This window comes from Astyanax mexicanus, chromosome 1 (assembly GCF_023375975.1).
Source record: "Astyanax mexicanus isolate ESR-SI-001 chromosome 1, AstMex3_surface, whole genome shotgun sequence".
Lineage (NCBI taxonomy): Eukaryota > Metazoa > Chordata > Actinopteri > Characiformes > Acestrorhamphidae > Astyanax > Astyanax mexicanus.
In genome coordinates this window covers 28,670,161-28,689,164 of record NC_064408.1, presented here as the reverse complement: position 1 = coordinate 28,689,164, position 19,004 = coordinate 28,670,161, and the positions used below count along the sequence as shown (strand labels likewise).

General features: G+C 38.3%; 1 protein-coding gene across 2 annotated transcripts in view; it reads right to left on the bottom strand.

Moving 5' to 3' along the window:
- tmem132e (transmembrane protein 132E) overlaps positions 1–17,427 on the bottom strand; it is a 160,646-nt gene extending 143,219 nt beyond the window's left edge. For both annotated transcript variants that reach the window (XM_049475808.1, XM_049475812.1), the window contains exons 1-2: positions 16,663–17,427; positions 14,916–15,846 (exon numbers count right to left, since the gene is read on the bottom strand). In XM_049475808.1, coding sequence (XP_049331765.1) covers positions 14,916–15,846; positions 16,663–16,732 — 1,001 coding nt within the window. In that variant the 5' untranslated portion in view covers positions 16,733–17,427. The remainder of the gene's footprint in view (positions 1–14,915; positions 15,847–16,662) is intronic.
- Positions 17,428–19,004: the final 1,577 nt, after the last annotated feature.

The following is a 19,004-nucleotide window of genomic DNA, read 5'->3' as shown; positions in this document are numbered from 1 at the left end:
CACAAACCGCAGTAAGCACTAGCTCTTTCGTCGTTCAGAGGTAAGTATTATTGGCCTGTAGTGTGCTGCTAACCCCGGCTAGCACTGCTGGAGCAGCATTAGCATTACCCGCTAACCACCCTAGCTCTTTTGCTATTCAGAGGTGAGCATATAAAGACTGTAGTCTGTGTGTTTACTGTGTAAAAACAAGCTACGTGGGACGGACCGCTAGTACTTACTGCCCTGGATTGCTGGAACACTCAGGGTTCCTTAGTGTAGTGCTGTTAGGTGGAATTAGCCGCTAATCACGGCTAGAGATAGCAGTTAGCTGCTAATGCTAATGCAACTGCACCCAGCCTTAGTGGAAATCTGAAAATCTAAGCTTAATGTAAATAAAAGGAAACACTTTACTTAATCAAATAAACAGTTTTTAGGAGAGAAATCTGTGTAGATTAACATCCAGCTTAGCTTTACTTAACCCCTTAGTTTTAGAAGGAAAACATGGCGACTCCCCTGCTCCTTACTAGTGTTGCATAATACGCCTTATGTAGGAAAATAGACCAGAAAAAAAGACATTTACTAATAGTGCGCCTTATACTACGGTACCTATGAGGTATGCCATGAGACTTTTCTTCTGTCGATCATTAGTTACATTTTAAAGTAAATTATTAACTTGTATCTTGCAGAAAAAAAACAAGTAAATTAACAATTGTTACATTTACATTACATTTTATCTGCAAGTTTAACCTTTAATTATTTTTTTTACTTTTGGCATGAGATGTAGATGCAGCTCCCAACTAAGCCAGATTTTGCTTTACTTTGTTTTAGGCTCTATAAAAAAACTAGGACTGGCATTGCCTTCCCAGCCTCCAGTAGCACAACAGCTCATGAATAGTTGATCTGTGGTCAATATAATCGACAACACAGAAACCACCTTATTTTAATGCTAATTTTATACAGTGGGACTAACTGGATGAAAGAACTTGGGATTGTTGATCGTTGAAGTTCAAAGGAGCTTTAGAAAAAAAGCTTACAAGACGGCCAAGGACGTTCCAGTTCATTTATGATGAGGAGGATAAAACGGGACAGTGGCTGAAGTGTGGAGGTCAGCGGCTTACACTTCAGTTCCTTTGAAGCTGATAACAAACAAGCTAATAATAATAATGTCAGTTACCTTCCTGCACTGTACTGTATTGTACTGTATTAACATTCTAGCGCAACATTCTAGACTTTTTCCTTTTTCTTTTCTTTATTTTTTGAACTTCTTATTTATTTATTTTACATAGTACAATATAATATAATACAAATACAATTCTATATATATTCCTTTTTCCAGTATTTTGCATTATTCACATCAATTTTAAGGCAGTATATTTAAAAGTATAAAGATAAATGCAATAAAAAGATAGTAATAAATAGGGGTGTCACGATTCTCTAAATCCTCGATTCGATTTTATTTCCGATTTTAGGGTCACGGTTCGATTCGATTCTCGATTTTCTTTCTTTTTTTTTACAGCAGAGAGGCCTATGCCAGTTTTAGATTAGTCTATGATCAGTCATTGGTTTGATTCATCAAACTTACAATGTCTTATTTCAAAAGGTGGGCTTGATATAAGTGATGCAAAGTGATACAAGTGATCTGTAATACACCACATTAGGCACTAATGGTCAAATTTAAATAATTTAACTAAGATATATTTGCACTGCCATCTAGTGGCTTTTTTTGGTAGCAGCAGTGTGCACATAACAAAATAAATAATAAAAAAAAAAATACAGGAACAGTCATGTAAAAAATAATAGAACAATTAGAGCCTTAACAAACCGAACTCTATAAAAAGACTTTAAGACTTTTTCGGTCCCTGAGAATGACAAGTTTTTTTCTTTAACAAAGATATATTATTAACTTTATCTGAGAGAAAGATGCTCCTTATGGTACCAAAACTATTAACATATTTGAGGCTAGACAAAATAACTGTTATTTTTATATTTTCAAGTTTTTCTTTAAGAAGAGAAAGGGCTGCTCTTTAAGCTACAGTGTGCTGCGCCATTTGGTGAAATATCGAAATCGTGACACCCCTAGTAATAAAATGAAAAAAATAAAAATCCACTCCCGAATAGTTCACAGTCACATACACACTGAGCATTCAAAAAGAAATGGACAAATAAGAGATGGACCACAAAGAACACCAATAAGTACCACTAATACAGATTTTTTCTTATTTTTAAAGAATTATGATTCGTTAAAAATGTTAGCAAAAGGTAGAGGTGCAGTGGAACATCTCAAACTGGAACAGAAGGTAGCCAGCATTTGGTTTCCGTCTAATTGGCTTCATTCTGTTTGTTTTTAAGCAGGCAATGTTTTCAGATTTCCTTAATTAGCAATTAGCAAAGCCCTGGAAAACCTTAGAGAAGAGAACAGAGAATCGGCACAAATTCAGCAAAACTCGTTTTTGGCAGAATTTTAAGCAACAACAGGATGGAGTTGTCTTAACAGTAGGATACCTTTACACTTGAAAGAAAAAGCAAAAAAAAAATCTATAATAATAATTATTAAATAATACACAAAACAAGGCTCGTATATCAAAGGCTAAATCCTAACATGCAACACCCCTGCTTACCGCCGCAGCAATAAACACCCCGGCGACCGCCTCCAGCCGCGGCGTTCACACAGGCTTGTTATTGAGACTTCTCCGCAGGTGTTGACGGCCATTTGAGCAGCGCACACACACGTCGCCCGGTATATCATTACAAGCTGAAAAAGTACGTGTGGGGAAACCCCAGCCGAACGCCCACGGCTGTGTGTTTGAAACAGTATCGGGTGGCGGAACTAAACAGCTTCCTTCTCCTCGGCTCCCCTCCCCTCCCAGCCTTTTGTTAGCGTGCGCAGAGATAAATCCACAAGGTCAATTTAGACATGTGTCTCAAAATAATACGGAAGGGAAGGTGATAAAGCAGTGTGTTTAAGAGCAAGGCATGCAGCTCAAATCAGAATATAAGGATAAATAAATAAAGTCTCAGAAGAAATCTTCAGTATTGTAGCAAAATAAGGCAATTGACTTTGACGAAACGGAACTGCGAGACTCCAATTTGCTGTAATGATACACTCCTTGGAGAGAAGACATCTGTCTATCAGGAGAAAATGGAGTTGTTTAGTATACTATGGTATCGACTCAATGCTAGCCCACTATTGTGTTTCCAATGATAAATACCTTTAAACCTTAAATAACTAAAAAAATCACGGATGAGTTAATCTGATCCAGTGGGTTGAGAATAGAGCAGAGCCAGGTATGTTTTATAGAGAAGTGGGGGTTAAGGGGTTAGAGCTTTGGTTTAATAATGACAATCAATGGAATTTTAGTGTGTTGAACGTGTTTAATACTCAGTTTTGCTAAGCAGCCTCTGTTGGCCGTCACAGTCATTCACTGTCTCACTGTCTGTCAACGGGTGTTTTCACTGCAAGAACGGGTTAAAGGTCAAATTCCATCTGTGTCCAACACAAATGGTGAATGTTGCCATGTTGTGTTGTTTTGTCTTGTCCTGGATCTTTACTATTACCAGTCCCTATACCCAACCTGCAGCACTAAGACATGTTAACAAAATTGAATTAATAAATAAAAGTATTAAATTGCAGTGTCAAACTACCAAAAGGACAGAAATTAGAAGAAAATAGAAATGAGTAGAAATGAGGTAAAAACAAGGTAAAACAGTATCTACTGAGGATAACAAAAGAATTCAGGCATGACTGGTAGAAATGAGGTAGAAACAATCCAGAAATAAAATAGAAATGAGCTAGAAATAAGTAGAAACAAGGAAGAAAAGAGGTAGACACAAAATAGAGTCTACAAGGAAACAAGATGGAAATTATGTAGAAACAAGGTAAAACTGAGATAGAAACAAGATATAAATGAGGTAGAAACAAGGTAGAAATTGGGTGAAAAAGTAGAAAATAAACATAGAAATGAGGTAGAAACAAGGGGGAATTTAACTAAAAAAAAGAAACAAGATAGGAATTATGTAAAATAAAGTTGTTGTTTTTAATTAGGTAAAACAAGGTAGAAATTAGGTGGAACAAGGTAAAAATTATGCAGAAAAAGTAAAATAAAAACTAAATGAGGTAGAAATAATGTAGAAACAAGTTAGAAGCAAGGTAGAAACAAAATACAAATGTGATAGAAAAATGTGGAAAAAAAAATTAGAAACTGAACGACAAAAGAAGGTAGATATGAGGTAGAAAAAGTAGAAACAATATAGAAATGGGCTACAACAAGGTAGAAATTAGGTAAAAACAAGGAAGGTATGAGGTAAAAAAGGTAGAAACAAGAATGAGCTAGAAACAAGGTAGAAATAAGGTAAGACATAGGAACAAGAGAGAAATTAGGAGGAAACAATGTAGAAATTAAGTAAAAACAAGATAGGAATAAGGTAGAATCAAGTTAGAAATGAGGGAGGAAAAAAGATAGGAACAAGGTAGAATCAAGGTAGAAATAAGTTAGAAAAAAGGTAAAAAAAAAAGTAGAAACAAAATATAAATGAGGTAGAAACAAAGTAAAAAAAAAACAGAAATAAGCTATAAACAAGGTAAAAATGAGGTAGAAAAAGTAGAAAAAAGATAGAAATAAGCTAGAAACAAGATAAAAATTAGGTATACACAGGACAGAATCTATATAGAAACTATATAGAAACGATGCAGAAAATAAAAAAGAAAAACAGGTGGCTGCTGAGGATTCCCTCTCTCTGGTACAGAACCCTCACCTAACTCTGCTTCACTCTGTTCCTCAATCGTGACAAAAAACTAAAGCCTGCAGTACAGGCAGGCTGTCTACAGGTCAAATAAAAAGGACAGTTACAGGAATTCCCCAGCATTCGTCAATCTTATCTCTCTCAGCTGCATCTGTAACACAGGCTTGATTACAGCACTGGCTGTATTGTAAGTGGGCTTCAAAGTCAATGCGTTTTCACAGGGGAATTATTGTCTGTGTTCATCGACCGATGTTACAGATGCGGCGCGTCGAGAGTCGGGTGAAAAAAAACGCTTCCTTCGAGTATTCCCTTAAGTACATCCGTGAATACAGAAAGGATGCAACTTGGAGCTGGAAGAAGCGTAGAAAAGAAAAGCGCGGCGCTTACCCGAGGACGTGTAATGAAGGCTGATGGGGAGCGATTGCTGAAATCTGAGCGGCTGGAAATCGCCAGGTTTTTGCTGCTGCGAGGATAAGAGAGTGCGTACTCCTTCGGATAAGGGAAAATGTCAAGCTGCATTTAAAATTTAAGATTAGAAGGTTCCTAAATGTTAGAGGGCACTTTTTTTAGCTTTACTTCACCTTTATCTTACTGAAGCAGTGTCGGAAATGCGACACTGGAATAATAAAGCACAAGAAATACGCAGGTAGAAAAAGAAGCCAGCTGTGAAAGAACGGCCTGTTTTATTTCTTTCCTTTTGTATATCTGTGTGTGTGTGTGTTTGGCTGTGTGAGTGTGTGTGTGTGTGTGTGTGTGTGTGTGAGAGCAGCTTATGTGTCCAAGGCCTCAGTAATGGATATCTGGTCTTCTCATTGTCCACTGTTAAATGGTTTTTCCTGTCAGGTTTCTCCTACATAAATAACCCAAGCAGAGGGCATGCATTTAGAGGTGTGTTTACAGGTGGAGCGCACAATGAAAGAACAGACAGAGGGAATAAAAGGGAAAGAAAATGGGGTAGCGGCGATAAAGATCTGAAAGCCGGGCTGTTGGGGTCAGAGGCGGAACGGACCCCCACTGAGCAGTCAAACGGCCAATCGGAATAAAGGGAGGTGGGGTCCCTGCAAAATAGAGCATGACCAATAGCAGGAAAGTGTGGAGAAAGATGAGCTTTGATCTCTAATTGTCCAGTGTAGGTGTTTCTAAATAGATAGGACAGAAACACAGCTGTGCCTGATGCACTCTACCAGTGGAACACACACACACACACACACACAGTACCCACGCCACTCTGCCAGCAGTCTGCCTGCTCTTGTTGAGAAGCATCCACCACCCAAACCATATCCGGTCATATCTGGTAATATCTGCTTTTATATATGTGCAGCAACAGATGGGCGACAGCCGCAACTTAACAACTACAGATGTGCACTTATATGGTGGGTGTACCTTAAATTAAAAAAGCCATAAAGTCAAGTGGAGGATATAAACATTAGTCTATTAGTTCTGAGATCCAGACGACATGGATGCAACAGTGGAATGGAGAATAAAAATAATTTAAGATTTTCTTTTTTAAGAAAATCCATTAAATTCGCAAACTCTGGTCAAATCATTTTACAAACTCAACAAATATTGAACCAATTTGTGTAATTTGTGCTGATTCCATGTTGATAAGATTCACATTTGCTAGCAAACACATTTTATTTTTCAATCAATCAAGGGCAACCCTCATTTTCAACGCAGCCAAGCTTTAACAAAATTAAAAGGGTATGATTTTAAAAACAAGCAAACAATACCAGATTTAATTAAGAAGAAATAAAATAAAAAAAATCCAGAATAAAGGAATATGCAGCCAGGCTAAAATGTAAAACACTAAAACAAAGAGATAGATAATTAGAACAATAAAATATAAATTTAATTATACTGTTGTGAGTCTCTTTACATTACAGTGCCCTAATCCTTCACATCAGTAATCAATTACAGGTTTGCCAGATCATGCCAAGTTTGCCAGATCATGAAATTTAAGCTTTTGTCAATGTCACACAAAAAAAACCTTGTATCTCTATGTTTGCTATGTTGTTTTCACTTTGAGACATAGCGTCTTTGGAAGTTGCTCCAAACATAGTGTCAAATTTCAAGATGAACAGATCAACAGAAACGCATCAAAATAACTTGAACCACAACTGTTTTTATCTATTTTATACCAGCTACATTTTAAAGATTGCAGCTGGAGTATGCTGCATTTCTCACCTGCTATGTTATAGAAAGCTATTTCAAAGTGAAAGACCCTGAATACAATCTAGAAATGTAGCCTAATTTTACCTGGCAGAGAAAGAGTTAAAAATATTTGTCTACTGGCACAAAGGAAGTTACATCACAAGGACATTTTCTGCCCACATGGCAAGACCAAGAGTAAGTGCTCTAACAATTTTCAAGTTTTTTCCCCAAATATGTTACTCATATTTTTCTTTATATACTTATATAACTATGTTTGTCCTTGATCTTGTAAACATAGCTACATTTTACAGTTAGCATCTGTTCCTGGGTTAAACCACAACTTAGCCTAGATTTGCAACCCTGTTACTCGCAACCCTGTTACTGTAAGTTACCAAATATATTGCAGAATCTAATTTAAAAAACTGCTTTGATACCTTCAGAAGTGATACTTTCAGAAGTGACCACCCCTGAAGTGTACCAAAATCCTGGAATGTCCCATAAACCACTGGAAACAAGTAGATATCAGCTAGTCAAACTCTTCTTGTGTGGTCTGTACAGTACTTCAGAACGTCCTTCACGGTGCACAACACACACACAGCACACTGTAGTATTAATCTAGTCATATTTGTCTGTAATCTAGATGTTTTGGGTCCTTTTCCTGAAATCCGGCTGTGCTGCTCCATGCAACACCTCAACTTCCTTTAGAGCAGAGAAAAGACTTCACTCCTTCATCGTGTGAGTAATTAATTGTGTCTTCAAATGAAAAAAAAAAAAAGGAAAGAAGAAGAAGAAAGCAACATCTACATCTGCGGGACTACACACTACTGTCATGATCATATTTCCATGGTAACCCAACATCTGAGACACAGAGAGCAGCACATCAGCTGCACGTGTGAGAATACATTCACTCATGCCTATGAATCTAAATCAAACAATAAAGAGCAAAATATATTACTCCTATACACCAGGCTTACCCTCTCTATACACATTCACTCACTCACTCACACTCTCTCTAATGAAGGATCTGTATTGACCAGTGAGCACAGTACATATGTTTTAATCAGTACCATGATACTGGCTTCATTATACTTACATAGATCACAAAAGCCTGGAGTATGCAAATAAGCTGCCTAACCACTTACATATTAAATGTGAGATTCTGATTCAAATGAGTCTTTCTGTAGAACATTTTAACAAAGAGAAGTATACAAGAATATGTGTCTAAAATAATGCTGTTCTAAGCTGAATTACTGATAAATATTTGTACTTATTGCATTTATACACTAGAAAACAGTACACACTGAAGCAATGACAATAGAGCTACCTAGACTTACACTTTTGGACTGTAACATTCTTTAAAAAAGTTTTTATGTAATAGTTTGTGTGTTATAGCTCATTATTTTCAGGCTTTTTCTTCAATTCAGATTTTTCTCCAACTTACATTTTGCATCAAACCAATTTATTCACTTGTTTAAACAAAAAACTCTTTAAATTCCCTTAACAGGCCTTGGCCTCTATACAGGCTGCAAGTGTAGCTGAAACAAATCCATTTTTCTCTACAGTATATTAAGTTACAATTTAGAAAACTTTGAGGGTTTTAAAGACTCCTAAAGAACACTTGGGGAATTAACCTGTATATTCTGTACTCTTAATCTTTAAGAATTTCAAATCAGTAACAAGAATTAATCCTAAATTCTCCATGTTTAAAAATAAGAATAGAAATGACACAATTGTAATGAATGAAAAGTTTGGAAGACATGAAATGACTGATTTGCATTCAGTAAAATATTGATTTCAAAATTCAGAATTTTAGAAAAGTGACAATTTTATGATTTGTATTCATTATATTTTGAAAGTTGCAGATTTACTTAATACCTTTTATGCAATGCTTGAATAGAAATTCGAAAGATATAGGCTTGGGATATCAGAAACTGAGAAGGCAGAAAACCTCCTGCCTGTTAAGGGGTTAAAAAGCAATTAAATTATGTAGAGATTCTGAGTAAATTTCTAAAATGTTTCTACTTCAGTTTCAGTTTATTTATTTATTTTTTTAATCTATATTACAGGAAAATTGGAGCTTGAAACTGTGCTTTATGGATACATATTTCAAAATGTTCTATTTGTCACATAGTGATTATGATCCATTTTTTGTGATTGTGATTCAGTTTCCTTGTTCGCTTTTACAGTTGAGGAAGGGAAGGAATGTCTTCCCTGTTATTTTCATTAAATTGCCTTAAAAATAATGATAATAATCAGTAGACTACCTAATAATCTAGTAGTGAGCTCAGTCCCTAATAGTGACAGCCTTATCGTGCGTACAAAAAGCAAGCACAGCTAAAAAGACAGGTAATTCTAGGCCTGTACAAGTCTGTAATTCTCCCTCTGTCTAAGATATAAGCCCAGGCAAAGCAGAAGCAAACAGTGGAGGACTTCACAAGTCTGACAGAAAGTGAGAATAAAAAGCAGCAGCAGTGGATGGAGACCCACTGGGCTCAGCTTAATTCATATTTAAAGATTTTCTTTATTACATCTTTAATATTTTTTTTTCTTTTCTTTTTCTTTTTTTTTTGGGGGGGGGGTTTTGGCGGTTGCCCCTCAACCTCTCGCTCGCAGCAGTGTTTAATTCGCATCCCCATCGAGTCGCCTGGCACAGACTTCTAGACTCGGGACTTTTTCATCTTCCCTCTCTCTTTCTCTGATGGAGCTTTTATTGCTCCTTGGTCACTCCGCGGAGGATTAATGCCAGCACGCCGGACCCCGGGCACACAAAGACTCCAATATGAGCACATAAAAAAGTGTGCGGTCAGGGAGATTTACACTCCACACTTTGATCGCAGGGCAAACGAACAGGCCTGCTTTGGACCAAAGCTCAGGGTCCAGGAGTCAAGCAGGTCAGCTGCACTGCACCATCAAGCTTTTGGGGCTTACGGTTGATTTTCAGCTACTTTTTATTCAAGTTCAAACAGAACTTTGGTTTATTCTTACTTTATATTAAATAAACTGAACATAACGCTCTTTAACATACATTCCTTGGTATATAGAAAGCAGATTTACAGAACTAAGGGTGTTTTCACACCTGTAGTTCATTTCTCTGGTCTGAATCAGTTGATGATTTAGTTTACTTTAAGCGTTTTCTCCCTTTGTTTGGTTTGGTTTGGTTTCACACAGGCACAAACCTAAATAATCCCAATAAAACACGCAAGCACATTGTCTCCTCTGATTGGTTAGAGCTGTCTGGCGTGGGAGTAAATATAAATATACGAAACAAAAGTAAATGTAGCGAGAAGATTCTGTGTTTTCCAGCACGTATATCTGTGCTTTAACACTGAACTCTGAAGCGCTGCACTTTCAAACACAGTGTTTGGACGTGCAGCACAGATGCACAGTACTATGCACAGCGATATGGCTCTAAAATAATATCACGATATTTCTGGGTATTTTTGCGATAACGATATACTTGGCGATATAGGAAAACTAAAATAATTCATTCATTTCAGGAATATAGTATAACAGTATAATCATAATGTGGCAAAGTAAATAATATTGCATAAAATAATATAACGCAGCAAATAATATTGCAGAATATTTAGTGCATGCATCTAAACTGCAAACTAAAACAATTATACAATAAATACACTTAAAGCTTTACAGTAAATAATAGACTACTTTTAACACAGAACAGCCCTATTATCACGATATGGATTTTTAATATCATGATATTTCTGTGTCACGATATATTGTATACGATATAATATTGCCCACCCCTACACAGTACACATAGTAAACGTAGTTGCATGGCTGTGAGCAGTGAACGCAGCACAGACCGAGCGTCCATGAACACAGCGTTTGTTCATAGCTGTGGTAATCAGCGTTATCTGCCTAATATATCAGTTTAAACTGCTCAAGCACAAATAAATTAACTATATTTAATAGCTGGGTCGGATCGAGACCGGATTACGCTTCAGAGTTCTTTTGATCCGCTCCCGAGTGCGATTAATGTTTCAACACCTGCTCAATTGAACCGCAGAACTGAAGTTACAAACGGACCAGAGTTCTTTTTAACCGGACCAAACAGTGCTGGTGTGAAAACGTCCTAAGTGACCATGGCATGTGTGCACTTAGAGTGTTGCCACAATATGGAATTATTTCATATATAAACAAAAAATGAATGTGTGATGACAACACTTTCATATTTTTTATAGAAGCATAACAGGTTAGGGCTTTTATTGCGTTTCATTACTAGAATGCATAGAAGTAAATTATCATTTATACTTTAAAGAACAACCTGCTTAAACTGCTCCAGAAATGCATTCTATAGCAATCTTTAGAGAAACATAAAAAAAAGGTATTAAAATCATTCTTAGCTACTTTTATTAAGCAATAAGCAATAAAGAGTTATTCTCTTAATTTTCTTTCTTTCATTTCATTCTTTTTATTATTATTATTTTACACAGTTGGCTTGAATTCTCTCAGGAAACAAAGCTCCCAATTGAAGTCAGACCTCTCTGTCTTGCTTGCCTGGTCTGAGCTTAACAACTAGCCAATTTGCATTTCTAAGAACTGAAAGCTGCTCTGAATATAAAAGCAGTCCCTAGGCCAAGTTCAGGTAATGAGGTGAAGTTAATCTCTTGACTCTTGAATTGCTCGCTCTAAAAATATATATATATACTTAAATTTAATTTTCTTAAGTAAATTTGAATTAAAAGAAGTTTTTCAGCTCACGTCTTAAGTGTATGATTTGAATACTTCTTGCTCAAATTTTAATTTAAAAAAGTTTTTAGCTACTTTGAATTTATGTTTAAAATGAATGCATTTTAAACATATACTACTAGTTGTGTGTTTAGGTATTATTTCTTATATATGTTTGAAATAGTAAATATTTAACTGTACTTAAGTACAGTGTAGTGGGGCTGCACAACATTTATAATACACTCTGTGTATCCAATGTTGGAGTAAAATGAACAAAACTATATATATAATATAATATGCGTCTGGTAGGGATGAGAGTAGTGTAAAAGTTCCTTTTGTAACTAGCTGGAAAAGTAATAAAATATAATAAAACTTTCTAATAAAATATAATAAAATAAAAAATATATATAATAAAATGTGCTCAAGACACTTAAGACTAAGTTAAAATGCTTAGCTATACTTTTTAACAAGTATAGGTCAAATAAACATACACCTTTTCATATTCTTTTAAGTATAAACCAGTCATTTCTGTTAGTGTATCTCTGATAGGCACATCAAAAGTTAACTGAAATAATTCTCGCTTGTGTTTAGTTTAAAATAAGTACAGCACACGTCTAATATTTAATATATTAAATATGTTTAATGGTACTGTACATATTAATCTACTTAAATGCTTTTGTTCCTAATATGAGACTCTATTTGAGAGCTTCTTCATTCTAGTCTGTAATTGGCTTTCATATACTAAGAATGTCTCTCTTTTACCTTTGATCTCAATGTATAGTTCACAATGTATAATTTCACACTCTGCTCTTGTAATCGTCTTCTGTGATTCTGTGAAGCATTCCATGTGTTAAAACTTAAATTAAACAGAATGCGATGCAGAGGTAGGTGGCATTTAGTCAATTAACTTTGTTACATAACCTATGAATAGATTTAATGGGTGTCATCTTTTAATTTACATAAAATACACCAGTGAGAGAAGCAAACTTGTTTTTACTAGACTGGAGTTATATGGTTATTCATTACTTTTGTCTTTGTGTTTACTTTCATACTTATGTTGTTAGAGGTGATTGGATGTGTTCTAGTTTGTGACTGGCAGGCTTTTACAGCACAATACTCTGTAACAGGAAAACAAAAATCTAACTAATGATTAGGGTTGTATGATGCATCAAATTGATCATTTATCATTTATTGTTATTGCGATAGTAGTTTTTCACTATAATTACAGTGATAATGCCTTAAATAACAGCAAACTCATACTGGATTACCTGCACACAGAAACAAAGTAAGCTCTTTACACTGCAGACAGTGATCATGTGACATAATAAGGCTGGAGGTAGAGTGAGGCGGAGCTCCACAGTGAACGCTCACACACAGACACTCCTTAACTTCTTAAACTTGGAAAAAAAAAGAGTGTTGAAAACGAACTTTTTGATCTAAATGTTATTATAATATACAGCTCTGGAAAAAAAAAAATTAAGAGACCACTTCAGTTTCTGAGTTTCTGATTCAGTTTATCTGATTTTGCTTATTTATAGGTATATGTTTGAGTAAAATAAACATTGTTGTTTTATTCTATAAACTACGGACAACATTTCTCCCAAATTCCAACTACAAATATTGTCATTTTGAGCATTTATTTGCAAAAAAAGAGAAATGGCTGAATTAATAACAAAAAAAAGATGCAGAGCTTTTAGACCTCAAACAATGCAAAGAAAACAGGTTCATATTCATAAAGTTTTAAGAGTTCAGAAATCAATATTTGGTGGAACAACCCTGTTTTTTTATCACAGTTTTCTTCCATCTTGGCATGTTCTCCTCCACCAGTCTTACACACTGCTTTTGGATAACTTTATGCCACTCCTGGTGCAAAATTTAAAGCAGTTCAGTTTGGTTTGATGGCTTGTGATCATCCATCTTCCTCTTGATTATATTCCAGAGGTTTTCAATTTGGTAAAAACAAAGAAACTCATTATTTTTAAGTGGTCTCTTATTTTTTTCCAGAGCTGTATAATCAGGAAATATGCAGAAGTGACATATTTTATTTCATAAAATCAGATCAGATTAGATTAGACTATTAGTGGGAACAACACAACTCTCAACTCCACTTTTTACATACATAACAGTTCTTATATCTGAGTATGAGTTATGCTACTATACCCAGCGCTTGTGTTGGGTCATATTAATATTTTATATATCTTATTCTGCTAATAATATACTGTAGGTACATTTATGTGGAACTACTGTTATTGCTACTGTAAAGCTGCTATCTTTATACCCTGTACCCTGAATTCTAGAAGCAAAAGCATTTTCTGTTAGATATGAAGTGACACTCACACATATGCTGACCCTCTTACACCCACACTCTCACACACACGGTGGGTCACACGCACCTTAATCCACATACTTCTCTGACAGATAATACTAATGAACTATCTTTGCTTGCATAAATCACGGCACAGCCTGCTCCTGTCAGGCTTAATGAGTTATCGAAGCCTAATTAATTCACGGTGAATTCCTAAATTGAAGTCTGTGAGTTTCCATTACGGCGAATGTGGGGGTTTGGGGGGAGGGGTAGGGGGTGGTGGATTCGGTGGATGTTTGAGGGGCTGTGTTTACGGAGCGTTCCGTAGACATGCCTGGGAGAGCAGCTAATATCATACTCCTCCTCCCCTTCCATTTCACTCATCTCATCAGGGGGAAAAAGCTCATTTTGTGCTGCTTTCAGGGATTTAAATAATCATTTTCCTTCACAGGAACCCTAAATCTCCCCATTATGCTGACGGCAGAAAAGAAAAAAAAAAAAGAAAACGAACGGGAGATATACAGGCCAGGCAAGTGAAGTCATGCCTCGAATCCCCTAAGCTCTAATTCGACAAGAATTGGGTCAGTTCCTGAGGAATTTAATTCCGGCAGATGTCAATTAATACCCATTATGTCTATACTTTGAAAAGCGGAATCTTCCTCGCTTCCTCTTAATACCTGACACTGCAGCACTGCAGACTTATCGAGATCCTCCGTGATGTACGCCTCGCACTGTTTATATGCTTACATGTTTATATGGAATCCATTTTTTTTATACCTTCTAAAGAATAAAAAAGAAGAAAAGAAGTTTGCGTGGGCTTTATATACTGTTCTGTTGAGATGCCTAGGAAAAAGGCATTCATCCATGCAGTAGAAATCACCAGGAATTCAGTTTGTGTTTATGTTTATCTTGTATTTACCAGATAGAACAACATTGTCACCATTGCATGTGGCTCTCAGCACGTCCAATATGTTCACAACTCTTGCGCTAATGATCTTTTTTTCCAGCATGAAACACCTTAGAGCAATATAAGAACAATGCAGGGACTTACTTGAGTGTGAACTGCTCCACTGTTGAGTTTGGCACCAAGAACAGCAAGATGCTGAGAATCTCGCCAGGCTTCAACGGCTTGTCAGGCAGCCTTAAGAAGAGGTTCTTGTCTAGTTGCTTGTCCACCACCAGTTGCTCTTGGCTGGGCTGGTACAGGCTGATGCTCCCTATCCTAAGTAGAGGTTGTTGGGACGAGCCCTCGCCCCTAGATCCTCCTCCTCCTCTTCTGCTGTAACTTTCCCCACACTCCCCTTTGCTATCCGGATCATGGAGGGTGTAGTAAAGCTCCACCTGAAGGGTCTCCCCAGTCATCTCCAGACCGTCAGACACGGAGGACTTTCTCCGACCCAAAGGGGCTACATTGACGTTGAACCAGGTGGAAGGAAGGTCCAGTTGAGCCAAGCACTGAGCCAGATTTCCCTGGAGCCTGCAAGAGGTCTTGATCTCCCGAACATCTCGGAAGGCGTGCAGCCTTACGCAAGGCAGCTTGTCCTGGACCTTAAAGTCGTCCCAGTCACGACCTGCGATGTAAAACAGCACCTGGACGATCGGGTTGTTCGCAAACACCCTGGACTGCACAATGAAAGCCCGAACTTTCCAGTTGACGGTTAGCCGACCAGGGATGTCCAAAGGACTGGATGGCTGCAAAAGGTCTTTGGAAAGGGTCTGATCCTGGGTGAAAGGGCCCAGGGAGATGTTGACTGAGGGTAACTCCTTGGTCTGAAAGACAACAAAGCTTTCTGAGTGCTGCAGTGGGTGGCCTCCGGAGCCACCCCTGGCTGGGGCTCGGCTCTCTTTGAGGAAGAAGGCCAGTTGGGTGTTTGAAAGCTTGAAGCTGGCTGGGAGGTATATATCTGGAGGGCTGGAGGTGGCGCTAGCAGCGGGGTCACTGGGGAGGGCATCGGAGCTGTTGACGGAAACCTTACCTGCAACTGCAAAAAGAAGAAAACAAGACGTTTTGTGTTAGACAAATTAAGTGGTAGTTTAAAATGTTAACAATCAAATGCTGTTAAAGGTCAATAAATATTGATGGTTTGGAAACCCTGAACACTTTACGCTTTATAAAGTTCCTACATATACACTGAAAACATTGTCGATTCTGCTTACATAGCAGAGAAAGTGGCATGAAAAGGGATTGAACACATAAGAGGATAAAAAAATTGATTAATCCACTTCCAGTTAATAAGATGAACGCACATTCAGATTATGCTGAGTAAAACAAAGGGGCACAACAGGCCACGCTTAATGAAGATTCATACGAGCCTCTGGTTGCTCATGGATGTTGGACAGTGTACGACTGCCTGTTCAATAGCATATTTTACACAGAGACAGCATTGATTTCTAAATCCCAAGCTCCCAAGATAAACCATCTAAGACCAGGTGCTTAATCAATTACTCTCTATATACAATACCTTTGCTCATATCCTGGCTAGGACTGTGAGAAGAAAAAAAAAGTGAGCTACTTGGCCAAAATCAGACCACAAAGTCTCTGAAGCAAAAGCTAGCCAAAGCATAAATGGGTTTATAAATCTTCAGCACCATAAAATTCCTCATATCAAACCGCCATAAAAAGGGACAAGCACAAAGGCGGCCCGGTGTTATTTGAGGCCGCAGAATGAGCAGAAGACCATAAACAAACAAACAAACAAACAAAAAAACATCTTACGTTAGTTCCCTGCAAGCTACCACATGCAATCTGTTCAAAGCTGGGGTCTGCTTTCACAAGCAATAGCACAATCACAACATACTTATCAGAACCGCTAGGAATGGGAGCCATGGCCTGTCTTTCCAGTCCAGTAGAGCAACAAAGTGTCCCATATTACAGCAGTGCTCTGCAGTCAAGCCCAGCTGAAACACACTCACAGCCTTGGTGAAAAAATATCCATGAAAAAAAAGGGAAGGAGTATCTCCAAAAGGATTTGATTTAACCAAAGGTTGCGAAACTTAAAAACTTAAAACCTTAAAACGTAGGCTTGGGCAATCAGGGAAAACACCAGAAAAAGAAGTAGTAGTATTCCCAAAACAAGGCTTGTTGAAAGTTTAAAAGGTATCCAAGTTGTTATCCAAGTTAAAAGCTCCTTCTTAGTTGTAATCCAGCCATGTTACAATTCCCAGGAAAGCTATTCCACTGTAGGTAGAGTCGTGTAACCTGCTGTGAAGTCCTTGTACCATCCTCTGTATTCCAGCATGGTATAGTCCACCCACCATCCCACACTCAGTCAGTCACTCTCTCAGTCACTCTCTCAACTAAGCCAGTCTGCTCTCGGCCGGCGTGACTCCTGCTCGAGCTTGACTCCTCCTAGCAGCTCTAGTCACTCCTCCCAGCCGGAGACAAAAGCCCAGACACCGCCCTGTCTCGCCACACCTTGCCCCGGTCCTATAATCACCACTTTAGCTTCTAGCAAGTGTTCCTGCAAAAGCACGGGCCTCCCAGGACATCGACACCAGCCCGACTACAAACTCCCCTACTCCATTTATCTTCTCCCTCTGGACATGTTGAAGCAGACACTGCGCTTGTGAGTGTGCGAGAGTGTGTGTGTGTGAGAGAGCCTGTACTTCAGGGTGTGGTGGGGGAGGGTTGCATTACTTGAACGCCTTCAGGCAGAGAGGGAGAGAGAAACGGGGGATTAGAGAGAAGATCATTGACGAATTAGCTCTCCTTTCCTTTCCCCGTCCAAAGACTTCTGAGAAATACATTTGAATGAAGGTGACAGAAAGAAGTGGGGGAGGGGTGGCAATTCACTTCACTTCTTCTACAGCACACACTCCAGAGACCGGCTGGCTTTTTCAGCACAGCACAGAAAGGAAAAAAAGAGAGGGAGAAAGAAAGAATATATATATATATATGGGTATTCCCTCGCAAAACAATGTGTTCGTCTCTTGGCTTCAACAGCAGAAAATCAACCACAAAGTCAAACAGACAAAAGGCCTATTACGAAATTCCAAATTCCGGATGCGCTCGCATTCCTCAGCTTGTTGCGGCATTTGGTACGCTGCCATTTCTAATGGGCTGCCGCGGAAAAATGGAAGTTTGTAACGTGGCCCTCGCGTAAACATTTCTTTCTTCATTTCAGGGAGAGCCGCTGTCAGCTTCGCTCCATTCCGCAGCTGAAGGTTACTATCTTACCGCCTTTCAATGGAGGTGCACTGATTGTAAAGGCCTGGATCGAGTTTCACTCTCGCGCCGAGGCCTGAGCACCTTTGGCACGGTTGTAGACTGCGGCACAAGAAATGAATACCTCCTAAAGGGATGAGCTAATGCCTCTGAAAGCCAATCCATTACAAATGCATTAGCTACTAAAGAGCGAGTATCCCTTCGCCTTTTGAAATCTCGCAGGTGGACTGAATTCTATAGTTCTATAGCGATATCCTCTTCCTATAATATAACCGAATGCTCGGGGGCACACATTTCTGGAGCTAAGATTGCTGGAGCTAACTGTATATAGGGTCCATCATTAGAGCGGATTCGCACTTACTTACTTCAGCGTATCAGGAGGCACAGATGGGGTTACAACATGAAACCAAAAGGCTGTCCCATTCTGCTTCCCATTAGGCCTCTGGGTCTAATAAGAGCATCTGATGCTGCGGTGCTAAGTTACAGGATATGCATCATCTGGTCCATGGAGATGTGGCTCGAGCCGACCCTCCGGGTTTTTCCTTTGAAGCTGTCTCCTCTCACGAGCCTCGTGGGAAATGAAGTACGTGTCACACACACATGGCATCACTGACTTGACCCACTCGCACCGTTTAATGAAACATTCAATCGCAACAGTTCCCCTAGGTTCCCACTTTCTGTGGCGCAATTCTTTCCACCGTAAAAGAAGCACTTCAGCCTCACCCTCACCCCACTGAAAGGTTGATAGTGATGAATGAACACTAAGCACAAGCTATTGCAAGATCCTTCCTACACACCTTTTTCTACTCATTGTAGATCTGAAAATCAATAAGCATTTATAAGCAAATGTTTCAAACATTAGAACTGTCGCTACCCTACCCATATATTTCTATTTGTCCTTTACACTGGACATGTTACAAAACAATACATTCCTACACTTGAGGGCAGCTTCACAGAGCCAGAAATGTCCGACAA